We start from the raw sequence: 15142 nt of genomic DNA, 5'->3' as shown, positions 1-15142 counted from the left end.
ACTCCTGCCAACCCCACAGAACACCTAGCAAACAGATTTTCCTCCTACCACCCACCACTCCAACCATTTGGCCTTCCCTTGGTTCTAATTTTTTGGTTTTTGGTTTTTGTCTTGAGACCGTCTTGCTCTGTCACCAAGGCTGGAGTGCAGTGGCATGATCACAGCTCACTGGAGCCTCAACAACCCGGGCTCAAGCGACTGTCCCATCTAAGCCTCCTGAGTAGGTGGGACTAGAGGTATGCGCCACCATGCCTGGCTATTTTTTTTAAAGTTTGACTTATTTGTTTGTCTGTCTGTAAAGATGAGGTCTTGCTTTTTGCCCAAGCTAGTCTTCAACTCCTCGGCTCAAGTGATCCTTCCGCTTCAGCCTACTGGGATTACTGGCAGGAGCCCCTGAGCCTGGCCTTCCCCTAGTTCTTGATAAATGACTCCATTATAATACCAGTTATGTTATTTGCTATGTTAGTTGCTTCCATGTTTGTCTCCTTGCTAAATCATCAGTGCCCCAAGGGCAGGGTCTGTGTTTAATTCCTCTTTGGGTCTTGACGGTTTATCACACTGGTTTGTCTATAATGGGAGTATAACAAAGATATACATAATGATGGAAGATAAGTTAGCTCTCTTGAACCAAAAAAAGAAAAAAGATAAAAACAAATGTCAAAAAAGCACTTGTGAAAAAGTTCTGGATTAAAAATAAAATGGGGAAATAATGTTATTAACCACTACAACTTTGCACCAAAAGACAACACAATCTGATATAAAAAATAGACATATGTTAAATATTGACTCCTACTTAAATATTCTGTAGAAATTTCTCCCTTAAATCATTTGAGTCATTCAAATTGTCCATGAAATAGACAATCAGAAATTAAGTAGTATATAGAGCTAACTGACTATAAAGCAGACCAATGTGTAAATAAATATTTGTAAATTTAAAAAAAAACTTTCCATTTTGAACCTTAATTCTATGTATTTTCTCAAATTTTTAACTATTTTTGAACCATAATTCTATGAATAATTTTCTCATACTTCCATATTATTGAGCAAATATTTAACTGACTTTTTATATTTCACCACCATATCCAAACTGTGCAGCATGCTAATATATATTACAAACAGTGATCCATAGGGCTGACAGCAAGGCATTTCAACTGGGAACAGAAGTGTGTCCAGGGGAAGGGACTCTCTGTGTTGATTGACTCAGAGCAGCTTATCCTCACATTTCAAATGAATGCCTGTCTTTTCAAAGATAAACATTTACACAGCCTTAGATGATCAGGCTTTCAGCTGACTATGTAAATAAACAAACATGAAAAAAAATTTCCCCTAAAGCCTGGCAACAGATAACAAACAGGGCTTGAAGGGGTTTCTAAAGGAAAAGAAGTCAAACTGTAACATGTATGCTCAAGCCACTGTGGGTTGATAATTAGGACTATAAAGGCAAACAAATCAGTTGATTTTTCAAAATAGAAGGTAACATATTTTCAAAGCCTTAAGTAATCAATAAATTAGTTCAGAGAGATTGTATATTATAAAGAAGCACAGATACTATAATAAAAATAATAAGTTACTTCAAGAAGAGGTATTCATCATTCAAATGTAATTTTTTTTCTTTACTCAAAAGAGGCTCCATTATGGAGGTAAGAACAAAAGGTAATACTATGACTCTGATTTCTAAAAAATGAAAAGGTTACACATTTTGTGCTCTCTGAAGTGATCATTTAACTGTAAAGGTCGTTATGCTTCTTGAACAAATATAAGAACAAACAAGATACAAGAAAATTTGATGAGATTAAATACAAGAAGAGATTATATAAAAGTTCCTCCTATATACTCTATAGATAACTATAGATACATCTGATTCTTTAAATGCTCATTTATTGCCACTGTAGACCTAGAAAAAAATGTTTTTAACTTTTCTGAGGCAAGGGCCAACTTTGTCAGGTAAGTAGAGTTAATTACAACTTTAAAAAAATTTTAGAAAAGCGAGAGGAAAAGGAAAGGTGAAAAAACTAACAGTAGTTACCTACTATGTTTTGGTGAAAAGGGCCAAGTTCTTTACACATTTAACAGGTATGCTCCGTACAATTCAGTGATACAGATGGTAACATTTCAATTTTACAGATAAGTAATTAGGAATCAGGTTAATTACCTTCCCTAAGATTACAGTGGTAGAGCTAAGATCTAGACTTTAGCTTGTCTTATTTCTGTGTTTTTTTCCAAATTGATTCCCTAAATCATGTATTTATTCTTAAGAACATCTTAACATTATACAGATACTCAACAACATACAGGCAATATAACAAAATCAGAAAAGCAAGGCTCAAGGAATCAGGAAAGGAGCACTAATTCTAGGCCTTCCTTCCTCCTCTTCTACTTATTAAGCTAGGAAATCCTGGAAAAATAATAAAAATGGCAAGCCCTTAGGAACTTAAGAGGACTGAGTGGTGAGGAAGAGGGATGGTAGATTCAGATTGGTCTCTATCATCTTTAAAACAACTTCTAGCAAATAAACTGATTGATCTAATATATATATATATATTTTTTTTTTGACACAGAGTTTCACTCTATCACCCAGGCTGAAGTGCAGTGGTGTGATCTTGGCTCACTGCAACCTCTGTCTCCTAGGTTCAAGCGATTCTTGTGCCTCAGCCTACCGAGTGGCTAGGATTACAGGCATGCACCACCATACTGGCTGATTTTTTAAATCTTTTGTTTGTTTGTTTTTTTCAGTAGGGATGGGGTTTCACCATGATTGCCAGGCTAGTCTTGAACAACTGAACTCAAGTGAGGCACCCACCTCAGCCTCCAAAGTGCTGAGAATACATGGGGGAGCCACTGCGCCTGCTCTCATCTAATGAGCCAATATTCTTAAAAATAACATGATTAACAAAATTATATCACTCTAAGGGTGTCACTAGAATCCAGATACGTGAATTTTAAATCTTGCTGTCCAAAGCAGGTTTCTGCCCTATTATCTCCACTCTAATATACTTAATCACTGTTTCATTGTTATTTCAATTAGATATGTAATTCTCTTACATACAAATGTAAAAGGTACTATACTAAAAATAAATGTAAATGATGAAAAGATATTTCCCACATCCTCCAAAATTATTGATTATATGCAAATAAGATACATACAAATCTTTGTGCTAAAATATGAGGCCTAATTTTTAAAATTCACTCAATTTTATTCAAAAAAATTCAAATTAACGTACTTTTTCTTACACAGGAAAAGACAACTTTTAGATTTAAAAGGCTATATCCACTTGAACTTTTTACCAACTTGAACAGCCTTTCAAGTCAGTTATATATAGAAATACTATATTGAGAAAGGGAGGCAACTTTGGAAGGTCTGATAAATATTAAGAAATTAGAATACCACTGCCTTTGTTTCTTCTTAAAGGGAATAAGAATAAAACAAACTGTATGTATGTATGTATGTATGTATGTGTGTGTGTGTATATATATTTAACTCTATAAATATATATATAAAGTTCCCTTTATTTCTTCAATAACAAATGTGAAATACAATATTTTGTTAAAGAAAAAAATAAGAAGCCAAAATTATGTTTTCTTTAAAAAAATAAATAATAAATGGTTTACAAGTATTCCAGTGTATAAATTTTTGAAGTCTCAAGTCACTCCACTAGCCCAGGTTTAGGACTTATTAACTAAAAACATACACAGAAGTATCTGTGTATGTTTTTAGCATTCAAGTAACTTTAAAAATCAACATCAAAGTTCCTAATGGAATCATAATCTTCAGTTTATTGGCTACGACTTGTAATTGAGCATCATTAGTGTTAATAATTTTGAACTGTGTCTCCAGAAGTCAGCAGTGCATTTACAAATGATTATTTTTAAAGTATCTAATTGTCAGGATGAAAAAGACTATGTTTTTCTTAAGAGTACAGCTTTGGAAAATATAAAAATGCCACGTGAAATTAAGTTGAAAAAATACTTAAACTAGATGATTTATCACAGTTTATACAGAATCTAGAAAATTAGGAATAAATATAATGTACAAATTCAATTTAAAATAATCTACAATGATTTATATTCTATCCTCTGCCATTTACACAAAACTAAGATGAGGTACGAAAATTAAGCAATATTTTGAGTTTCCCTGAGAATGCCAAACAACTGGTCTGAGTTTTTTCTAACTAAATTGACTATTAAGCCAAGTTTATCACAGATTTTTGGCTATATAAACACAAAAAGCGTATCAATAAATGAGGCAACAAATAAGTTCTTTTATATATTGGAAATTATGACATTATATTTTAAAAATCTGAAAAAAAGCATTACATTGACTCAAAAACTATATAGATTTCCTGTAAACTTTTGAGAAAAGTTATAATTTGATCAAAAAGATACTTAGAAACATAGGGTAATAAAACAAGTTTTTAAATGTTCACCTTCAATTTATTTCATAGGTCACTGTTATATCATCTAATAAGATAATTAAAAACATGCAAGCAGCTGGTACTACAGCTAAACAGATTAATGTAATAGTCTGTAGTCATATGTGCTGGCAAGGGGCTTGCCTCTTTTGGTGAGGAGAAGGTCAGCTGCCCTTGGGAAGAGGAGGAGAGGCATGGCCCTGTGCTACAGTCACTAAGTTAAACATCTTCAGCAGACTGATAATCAGGTAACTACTTTTTCTTCTTTCATATCCATTAAGGTTCTTCTCTCAGTTTTAATGGTTAAATAAGTAACAGTGAAAGCTCACATAATCTGGCAGACAACATTGGTCTTTAAAAAGTACAAGATATATTTCACAAAACCAATAATATCTTCTCAAGCCTTACAAACTTTCCATTTTAATGCATCATTTGCAAATCAGTTCAGAGATTAACAATTTAATTTTAACCAAAATTTCCAAAACAATATCTGGACTATTACTCAAGCATCATATAATAATTATACAGGGGCCACAGGAGTTAAACAGCTGTACTCTATCTGAATCCATGAAGCAAGATCAAAAGAAGATATAAATCCAAAAGTAAATCTCCCAGGTTATTAAAAAAAAAAAAAAAGACTATGAATATTAGACACACAAAGCTCTAGTTAGGGTCCATTCATTTTAAATTTTAAAACTTATGGGTCAAAGTTCCATATATCATCTATGAATTTATAGTAAAACATCTTCCTTTCATCTTTACTAGGTGTTCAAATTTGTTATACAAAGGTAACCTAAAATATGTGTTAGAGATTGAGAGCTTCAAAACTCAAGTTAAGCTTGTTCTTAGGCACTCTTTCTGCTAACAGACAAAAAATTTATTTTCTTATAAAATATATTTTTTATCTTCCTTCTGGTATATTAGATCACTGTAACAATTTCTATAATACCAAAAGGTTAATGACAATGACAATGATGATGACATTGTCTGGAACATAAAGCAACTAATATTTATTCAGCATTTACCATATGCCGTTATTCTATTAAACACCTTATATCAACTGTATTTTATCATCTCTACTTCAAAGGTGATTGTGAGGAAACTGAGGGTAAGACTTGTTCAAAGTATTCAAAGTATTTGGAATCAGGATCTGAACCAACATACTATGTTTAAACATTATTTTAAATAACAGACCTGGTGTGGTGGCTCACGCCTGTAATCCCAACACTGGGAGGCTGAGGTGGGTGAATCACCTGAGGTCAGGAGTTTGAGACCAGCCTGGGCAACATGGTGAAACCCATCTCTACAAAGAACTCAAAAATTAGCCAGGTGTGGTGGCACACACCTGTAGTTCCAGCTACTCAGGAGGCTGAGAGGCAAAAGAACTGCTTGAGGCCAGGTGGTTGAGGCTGCAGTGAGCCTACATAGTGCCACTGCAATCCAGCCCGGGTAAGTGAGACCCTGTCTCAAAAAACAAACGAACAAACAAAACCCCCAGAGACTATGCCTTCTTGAAACTGACCATCTAATACCATAATAATACAAATAATAGAAAGGCTACAAATTTGACTGTCCAATTCAAGACCAAATTCAAAAGCTAATAAAATCTTAACATATGTTAGAAAAGGGTATATGTGTTGGATGGTGAATACAAGCAACAAAGTTACATATGAGATGAGCACAAAATAATTAATACTACGACTTTGCATTTAGATTTTCAAAAGGCCTTTTTTTTTTTTTTTATACATTTTTACCTGAGCCTTTAAAACAGTTATGGGAAGGAAACAGGTTAGGCATTGTAACACTCATTTGACAGATGAGAAACTAAAGTAAATCTTAAACCTAGACACAAGTATATATAAAATATGAGTACTAGGTTTAAGGCCTGCATTGTCTAATTGTGAAGAAAGGCTAGGATTTCAGAGGCAGTTTAAATAATACGAATGAATGTAGAATTGTTATGCAAAAGGACATCTGAGGGTTGCAACATTTATGTTTTTCTAATAACCTAGTTCTAATTAGTTTAAAGAGCTATAATGGCAATGAAAAATAATTTTCATTTTCAAAAGTAAATTTCACTGAAAATTCTACTGCCATTTTAATGTGATTCTGTAACAATTCCTAGATTTTGTCAGTTAACCTTAATATGAAGCTATACCACAGAGCTGTGCTTCTATGAATTCTACACTTAACCCAAGTGTCAAATTCACAAGTAAGCTCATTATATTATAAGAGCTATTGCATACTGAGTAGAAAAATATTCATTTCACATCTTAGATACTATAATAGTATTTAACAACAGCACTGGCCTGTCAACTATTAAAAGCCCATTTTTACTTACTGTATTACCTGAGTTTTTATCTTGCCTTTTTAATTGCAACAATAAATTATTATTCTAACATCAACATTGATTTTTAATCAATGCCTGTCATTTTTAATCAATGACAGAAATTGATTAAAAATAGTTAACAACATTAGTATTTATTGTGCAAAACTACAATAGGAGTTCATTTTCAAATTACAATTATCATTTAATAATACTAAGATACTTTATTCAAGAGCAAAAAACTCACAGGATAATACTATACCTTCACATAAAAACATTTCTCTTTAAATGCTTGATGTAGGCAACGGTGAAGTGGGTGGGATGTGACATGTATGTACTTATGCAACAATCCTGTAGGATGCAGGATGTGCGCATGTATCCCAGAGCTCAAAGTACAATAAAAAAAAATTTTCTTTATATTATATCCACTATTTACTATAATTAGCTAAACTACAAATGTAATTGTAAAATATAATTCACCAACAAAATTTATACATATAATAGGATTTTCCTTCCTTTGAAATACATTTTTTTGTCTCATTTAATTGTATTTATATCTAATAAATTACCATCATAGATTTCATATATTATCATATTAAGATTCCTCTGTTATGTGTCATATTTTAATATTTATTTAACTATCTTTCATATTTACTTTTTTTGGTTATTGTTATGATCAGCTGTGACACACTCAAATAGGGGATTCTACCTATTGTTTAATATGTCAACTACAAGCTTTATATTATACTGAAGGACTAAAAAAGCATGGACAATTCCAAAATTTATAAGGTAGGATGGATACAGTGAAAATTTAACAAGAATATATGACCTTTACTGTTGTGATAATACCCTTCTAGAACACCATGGGAACAAAAGCCTTTTGTAGTATCCGTGACACTTGAACAACTGATCACTGATACAGACGCCACTTCGTATAAAATAAAGATATCAAGTGTTTCAATTACGATCTTATTTCTGAAATTCATAAACAAATTGTAAAAACTATTTCATTTACTACATTTCTATTAAGTGCCTCCGGTATAAAAGGCCCTACTCTAGACGTTAAAAGCCCACCTGAAATCTGAAGAAATAAATGACACAGTTCCAATTAAGAATATATAATATGTATACAAATAAAAATATAAACTCAGCATAAATTCCATATTTATTATAGAAAAGGAGATACAGTTTAATATTCAAATTAGTTTTCAAGTACACGGTGGTTCTTGCATGTATTTTATAGTGTTGTTACACAAGTAGCAGAAGTAATTAACCGTAAAAATAATGTAGGCTAATTAAATTGTTTATTCAAGAATCTACATTGCCATCTATAATGTTAAAGTGTATCATTATTGAATTTGCACTTTTCTTCCTAAAATAACCAACTTCTTACACCATTTTGGTTCAGTATACAAATTTTCAAGTATTACTGAAAATATTTTAATCTTTCTTCTTCCTGAGTTTCCCAGATATAAGGTACAAATTTCATAGACATTTACTGAAGCAAAAATTCAAGTTATGAGGAGAATATTAAGAAAGGACTAAGTAAAATACATATTTTCTTAATTAGTACATCCTTTTTAAAAAATTACTAATTGAGAAGTAATAGCCCTATTTGCTGAAGAACTTAAACAGGATATTAGCAAACAGCACTTAATTCAACCATGAACTACATTTTAAGCTCTCTTAGGCACTCATGAGTGGTACTATATTTTAGCAGGAAAATTAAAAGGAAGCTTTAGCACTGTAACAGATACATTGGAAAAACAAAGACAAAAATGGATTATAATGAAGCTAAATACTACATGTGCATTCATTCCAATTACCCTACTATTGGCTAACAACACATACTGCAGTAACTGCATTCACTCAAGAATTTAGAATATTATATTTTTCTGTAACTTATAATTCTGCAGAAAATAACATAACACAGTATTCTTTACATTGGTCACTTTTTTAAAACACAAGTAGTGATTCCTTACTATTCTAAGATCAAAACCCTATATAATTATGTATCTTATACATTACCTTGTAATATTATATATATATGTATTCATCACCTACCTATAGGAATTAAAAGTCCCTTCAGAGTCTAAAGAACTTGTTCTTCTTCCATTTTTATTTGCATCTCCTGCAGAAAAAAATTACAACACTGAAATAATGGAGTTAAACTGAATATTTCAGTTGAAAAGCTGTAAAAGCTCTATGCAATGTATTAGTGAAAAAGCACATATCCCCTCCCCCTTCCCCAAATTATCTTTTGTACTCAAAGCTTTTTAGGGAAAAAATTCATTTTGATGCCAAAATATAAACCACTGCCAATCCTAGACTGGATGGTAACAGTACCAAACTAATTGCTATCAGGAACAAATGAAGCATAGTACAAACATTTTCTTCTTATGAATCACAGACAAAACTAAAATTATAAACCAGTGTTTAAAAAGAAAGGCAATTTTTTGTTGTTGACCTCATCACCCATCCTGATCAGGAGTACTGTCAAAAGAGAGCAGGTAGAGACCCGATCTGGATGATTTTCCAGGTCCTAGTTTGACACTCTCTAGGAATTTAGTAAGCAGAGGTAAAAATAAAAAGCCAACTTGAGAAGTAGTGATTAATTAATGAGCTTTTAATATGCCTTACTTAATATTCTTTAAAAAACTTTATTAGCTTTAGGTTTTAACTGTCAAAAGTTCTGCAATTTAAAACATGAAAAAGGAACAGTATCAAAAGGTATCTGTCTCCTACAATATCAAACATTTAGAAAAAATTTTTTACTCAAGAAACTGTCATATTCATAAAATCAAATTTAGAACAAATTATATATACCAATTTAAAGACTATAGAATAAAAGTAAATGTACTAAAGTTGGAAAAAAATGCTAACCAATGTCCCAATATTATATATTCTTATTGATCGAAATTTAATGCTTCATTTAAAAAAAAGTACACTTCAAAGTATATTTTCTACGAAACCATAGTATACCACTATTAAAATTGTAATTTGTTCTTCAAAACAAATAAAAAGTTTAGAGTGTGATTACATTTTATACTCCTAATTCCTATAATGTAACTTTCAAACATGAGATTATATTCATTTTTATAATATTTATAGCTTAATAACAATGATTTATCCAATTTTAATTTATACTTTTAATTCACTTTCAACAATAGAAGGTACAACAGGAAATCATCACAGTGGTCATGGATAAATCAAACAGTAATTACAGAGCTTTCACTTTAAAGATGAGATTATTTTTAATTATTGAGTACAGTACCTAAGGTACTATACTTATATAATTATGCTACTCATTTAAATGAGTACTGAATGCTGAAATGTAATTTTAATGATAGCTACCTATCTTTCTTTACATAGTTTATAGTTGACAGATATAAGAACAGTGGTTCTTTTTGAGAGTTTGGTGAGGTATGTGCAGCTGTGTCAGTGTTCAGGAGGAGGAGAACTGGACTGAGCACACTTATTAAACTTTCAACTCTACTCTTTTTTCAAAATAGTATTCCAGCTTTTTTTTGTTTTTCTGAGAAAACAAAAAATCCTAAAATGGATTACAACACTTAAAAATGGTGACAATTTATAAAAGAAAATAACCCAAAAACATATAAATGTTTAAAAATAACCTAGCTAGGTATATGTTGCTAATCCTTTGAAAACATGGGTATGGTAATATTACTCATACAACACCCTTCATTTTCTTTTAAAAATTAGTAATATTATAATACACTGAAAAGATGTAAAAAAAATTAGTCTGTCTTGCTAAATGAAAATTTCCTACAACACATGTTATTTAACAGCTTGAAGACATTTACTGTGAAACATTCCATAATCAGCATAGAATAAGCACTATATTATACATTTAAAATGAGCTTCTTTCTCCTTAAAACTAAAGATTATGATTAAACATGCAAAATCTCACGAATAGAATACTTCTTCCTTTAAACTGATATTTATCAGATCAAATATTAAATCCTTCAAATAATTAAGAGACTTTTGGTTTTATAAACAACCAGGTTTTATCATATTATAAAGGTTTTCGTTACTTTATAATTGTTTCCAAATGAAAATATCATATTAAATGTAACTTTCAAGGTGCAAAAAATAGTAATAGAAAAAAAAGGTTTTCTTTCTCAAAAACATATCAAATAAGGAGTACAATTGTTTCACTAACAATATTAGAGAAAACATTTCAGAGTTGGCTATATGGGGAAAAGGCAATAAAGTTTTGAAGCGGGAAAAACGCTTTGTTTCCTCAACCCTCTAGTTGAAATTAATTATAGGAAATGTTTATGAAAACATCTGTTCCTTACAATTATAAATTCTTAATTTTAGTATGAACGATTCCAGACTCTTATTTTGGAAGGAAACTGTCTGACTATCGAAAGGTTTACAAAAGAACAGACAGAATCTGTAACTACGTAAAATTGTGTATACAATTTCCTACATCCTGTAGAGATTTTCCTTGGTGGAAAACATTTGGAGGGGCTTAAAACTGGTAACTAGGAGAAATCAAAGACAAACAGAAAGGCTCATTTTTCATTTAAGCTGTAATATGATAAAAAACATATTTGTAAAACCAGAAAACAACTTTCACCAGTTTGGGAAATAAACAACTGTTACTTTACTACTGAATCTAATTTGGAGGTAAGTATAATAAAATAAGTATTAATTTTATAAGAGATTTAAGTAAGTGTAATAACAATATAATCATGGGAACATACACGTAGTGTTTCCCAAAAATATCAACAGAGGGTGCAAGAGAGTTTAGTATGATGTTTTTACTTGCTTTTCTGATCCTTGAACTAAGCTGTCAGGTAGCCAGAACGTAACAAGGATGCAAAGACTATATTTGGATCATACATACACACACACACACAAAACACACATACAGAAATACAGTATTAATGCAATCTTACACAAAGACTATTGTGATTAAACAGCACAAATATCTAAAACATGTTTTTAAGGTAACAGAATTCCTTTTACTTACCTGAAAAGTAATTTACCTATTAAGTAATGTTTAGAATACAGTTGTAACTTTAAAGGTATTTCAGTATCTAATGTAAACTAACCAGTAAAACAATCTAGATGTCTTTACTGAATATATATTGAATATATGCATGAATTATATGCAATAAATAACACATTTGTGTTACTACATATTTATAACATTGTACAACATTTATCTATAGGGTAAAAAGGAATGAACAAAGTCAACAAGAAATATGGGACTACGTGAAAAGACCTAATCTACGTTTGACAGGTGGACCTGAATGTGACAAAGAGAATGAATCCAAGCTGGAAAATACTCTTCAGGATATTATCCAGGAAAACTTCCCCAACCTAGCAAGGCAGGCCAATATTCAAGTCCAGGAAATACAGAGAACACCACAAAGATATTCCTCAAGAAAAGCAACCCCAAGGCACATAATTGTCAGATTCACCAGGGTTGAAATGAAGGAGAAAATGCTGAGGGCAGCCAGAGAGAAAGGTCGGGTTACCCACAAAGGGAAGCCCATCAGACTCACAGCAGATGTCTCAGCAGAAACCCTACAAGACAGAAGAGAGTGGGGGCTAATATTCAACATCCTTAAAGAAAAGAACTTTCAACCCAGAATTTCATATCCAGCCAAACTAAGCTTCATAAGTGAAGGAAAAATAAAATCCTTTGAGAACAAGCAAGTACTCAGAGATTTCATCACCACCAGACCTGCTTTACAAGAGCTCCTGAAAGAGGCACTACACATAGAAAAGAACAACCAGTACCAGCCACTCCAAAAACACACCAAATGGTAAAGAGCATCAACACAATGAAGAACCTGCATCAACCAATGGGCAAAACAGCCAGCTAGCATCAAAATGGCAGGATGAAATTCACACATAACAATATTAACCCTAAACATAAATGGACTAAATGCTCCAATCAAAAGACACAGACTGGCAAATTGGATAAAAAGCCAAAACCCATCGGAGTGTGCTGTATCCAGGAAACCCATCTCACATGCAAGGATACGCAAAGGCTCAAAATAAAGGGATGGAGGAAGATTTACCAAGCAAACGGAAAGCAAAAAAAAGCAGGAGTTGCAATTCTCATTTCTGATAAAATAGACTTTAAAGCAACAAAGATCAAAAGAGACAAAGAAGGACATTACATAATGGTAAAAGGATCAATGCAACAAGAAGAGCTAACGATCCTAAATATATATGCACCTAATACAGGAGCACCCAGATACATAAGGCAAGTTCTTAAAGACTTACAAAGAGACCTCGACTCCCACACAATAATAGTGGGAGACTTCAACACCCCATTGTCAATATTAGACAGATCAACAAGACAGAAAATTAACAAGGATATCCAGGATTTCAACTCAGACCTGGACCAAGCAAACCTAATAGACATTTACAGAACTCTCCACCCCAAATCCACAGAATATACATTCTTCTCAGCACCACATCACACCTACTCTAAAATTGACCACATAATTGGAAGGAAATCACTCCTCAGCAAATGGAAAAGAACGGAAACCATAACCAACAGTCTCTCAGACCACAGTGCAATCAAGTTAGAACTCAGAATTCAGAAACCAACCCAGAACTGCACAGCCTCATGGAAACTGAACAACTTTCTCTTCAATGTTGACTGGATAAACAATGAAATGAAGGCAGAAATAAAGATGTTCTTCGAAACCAACGAGAACGAAGACACAACATACCAGAATCTCTGGCACACATTTAAAGCAGTCTCTAGAGGAAAATATATAGCAATAAGTGCCCACATGAGAAGAAAGGAGAGATCTAAAATTGACACCCTATCGTCATAATTGAAAGAGCTAGAGGAGCAAGATCAAAAAAACTCAAAAGCTAGCAGAAGACAAGAAATAACTAAGATCAGAGCAGAATTGAAGGAGACAGAGATACAAAAAACCCTTCAAAATATCAATAAATCCAGGAGCTGGTTTTTTGAAAAGATCAACAAAATAGACAGACCACTAGCTAGATTAATAAAAAAGAAAAGAGAGAATAACCAAATAGACACAATAAAAAATGATAAAGGGGATATCACCACAGATTCCACAGAAATTCAAACCATCATCAGAGATTATTACGAACAACTCTATGCACATAAACTAGAAAACCTGGAAGAAATGGATAAATTCCTGGACAGTTGCCTCCTCCCAAGCCTAAACCAGGAAGAAGTCAAAACCCTGAATAGACCAATAACAAGGTCTGAAGTCGAGGCAGCAATTAAGAGCCTACCACCCAAAAAAAGCCCAGGTCCAGATGGGTTCACAGCCGAATCTACCAGACATACAAAGAGGAACTGGTACCATTCCTTCTGAAACTATTCCAAATAATCCAAAAAGAGGGAATCCTTCCCAAATCATTTTACGAGACCAACATCATCCTGATACCAAAACCCGGCAGAGACTCAACGAGAAAAGAAAACTACAGGCCAATATCCATGATGAACATAGATGCAAAAATCTTCAATAAAATACTGGCAAGCCGATTACAACAGCACATCAAAAAGCTTATCCAACATGATCAAGTAGGATTCATCCCGGGGATGCAAGGATGGTTCAATATACGCAAGTCTATAAATGTAATTCACCACATAAACAGAACCAAAGACAAAAACCACATGATTATCTCAATTGATGCAGAGAAGGCCTTCCGACAAAATTCAACAGCCCTTTATGCTAAAAACCCTCAATACACTAGGTATTGATGGAACGTATCTCAAAATAATAAAAGCTATTTACGACAAACCCACAGTCAATATCATACTGAATGGGCAAAACCTGGAAGCATTCTCTTTGAAATTTGGCAATAGACAAGGATGCCCTCTCTCACCATTCCTATTCAATATAGTACTGGAAGTTCTAGCCAGAGCAATCAGGCAAGAAAAAGAAATAAAGGGTATTCAATTAGGAAAGGAGGAAGTCAAATTGTCTCTATTTGCAGACAACATGATTGTATATCTAGAAGACCCCATCATCTCAGCCGAAAATCTCCTGAAACTGATAAGCAACTTTAGCAAAGTCTCAGGATACAAAATCAATGTGCAAAAATCACAAGCATTCTTATACACCAATAACAGACTTAAAGAGAGCCAAATCAAGAACAAACTGCCATTCACAATTGCTACAAAGAGAATAAAATACCTAGGAATACAACTAACAAGGAACGTAAATGACCTCTTCAAGGAGAACTACAAACCACTGCTCAACAAAATAAGAGAGGACACAAACAGATTGAGAAACATTCCATGTTCATGGTTAGGAAGAATCAATATCGTGAAAATGACCAAAGTGCCCAAAGTAATTTACAGATTCAACGCTATCCCTATCAAGCTACCAATGACCTTCTTCACAGAACTGGAAAAAACCACCTT

The 15142-nt window shown here is 32.7% G+C and overlaps 1 protein-coding gene across 1 annotated transcript in view; it reads right to left on the bottom strand.

Annotated features, from left to right (window-relative positions):
* TBC1D5 (TBC1 domain family member 5) overlaps positions 1 to 15142 on the bottom strand; it is a 561805-nt gene that overhangs the window by 259060 nt on the left and 287603 nt on the right. Inside the window, exon 4 of the mRNA XM_012466733.2 lies at positions 8800 to 8866. Within this exon, the coding sequence (XP_012322156.2) occupies positions 8800 to 8866 (67 nt within the window). The remainder of the gene's footprint in view (positions 1 to 8799; positions 8867 to 15142) is intronic.

The sequence above is a fragment of the Aotus nancymaae genome, unplaced genomic scaffold, assembly GCF_030222135.1.
Source record: "Aotus nancymaae isolate 86718 unplaced genomic scaffold, 86718_ANA_hifiasm-v0.15.2.pri h1tg000019l, whole genome shotgun sequence".
Taxonomy (NCBI): Eukaryota; Metazoa; Chordata; class Mammalia; order Primates; family Aotidae; genus Aotus; species Aotus nancymaae.
Note: the sequence above shows the minus strand (reverse complement) of the source record. Positions and strands in the feature narration are given on the sequence as shown.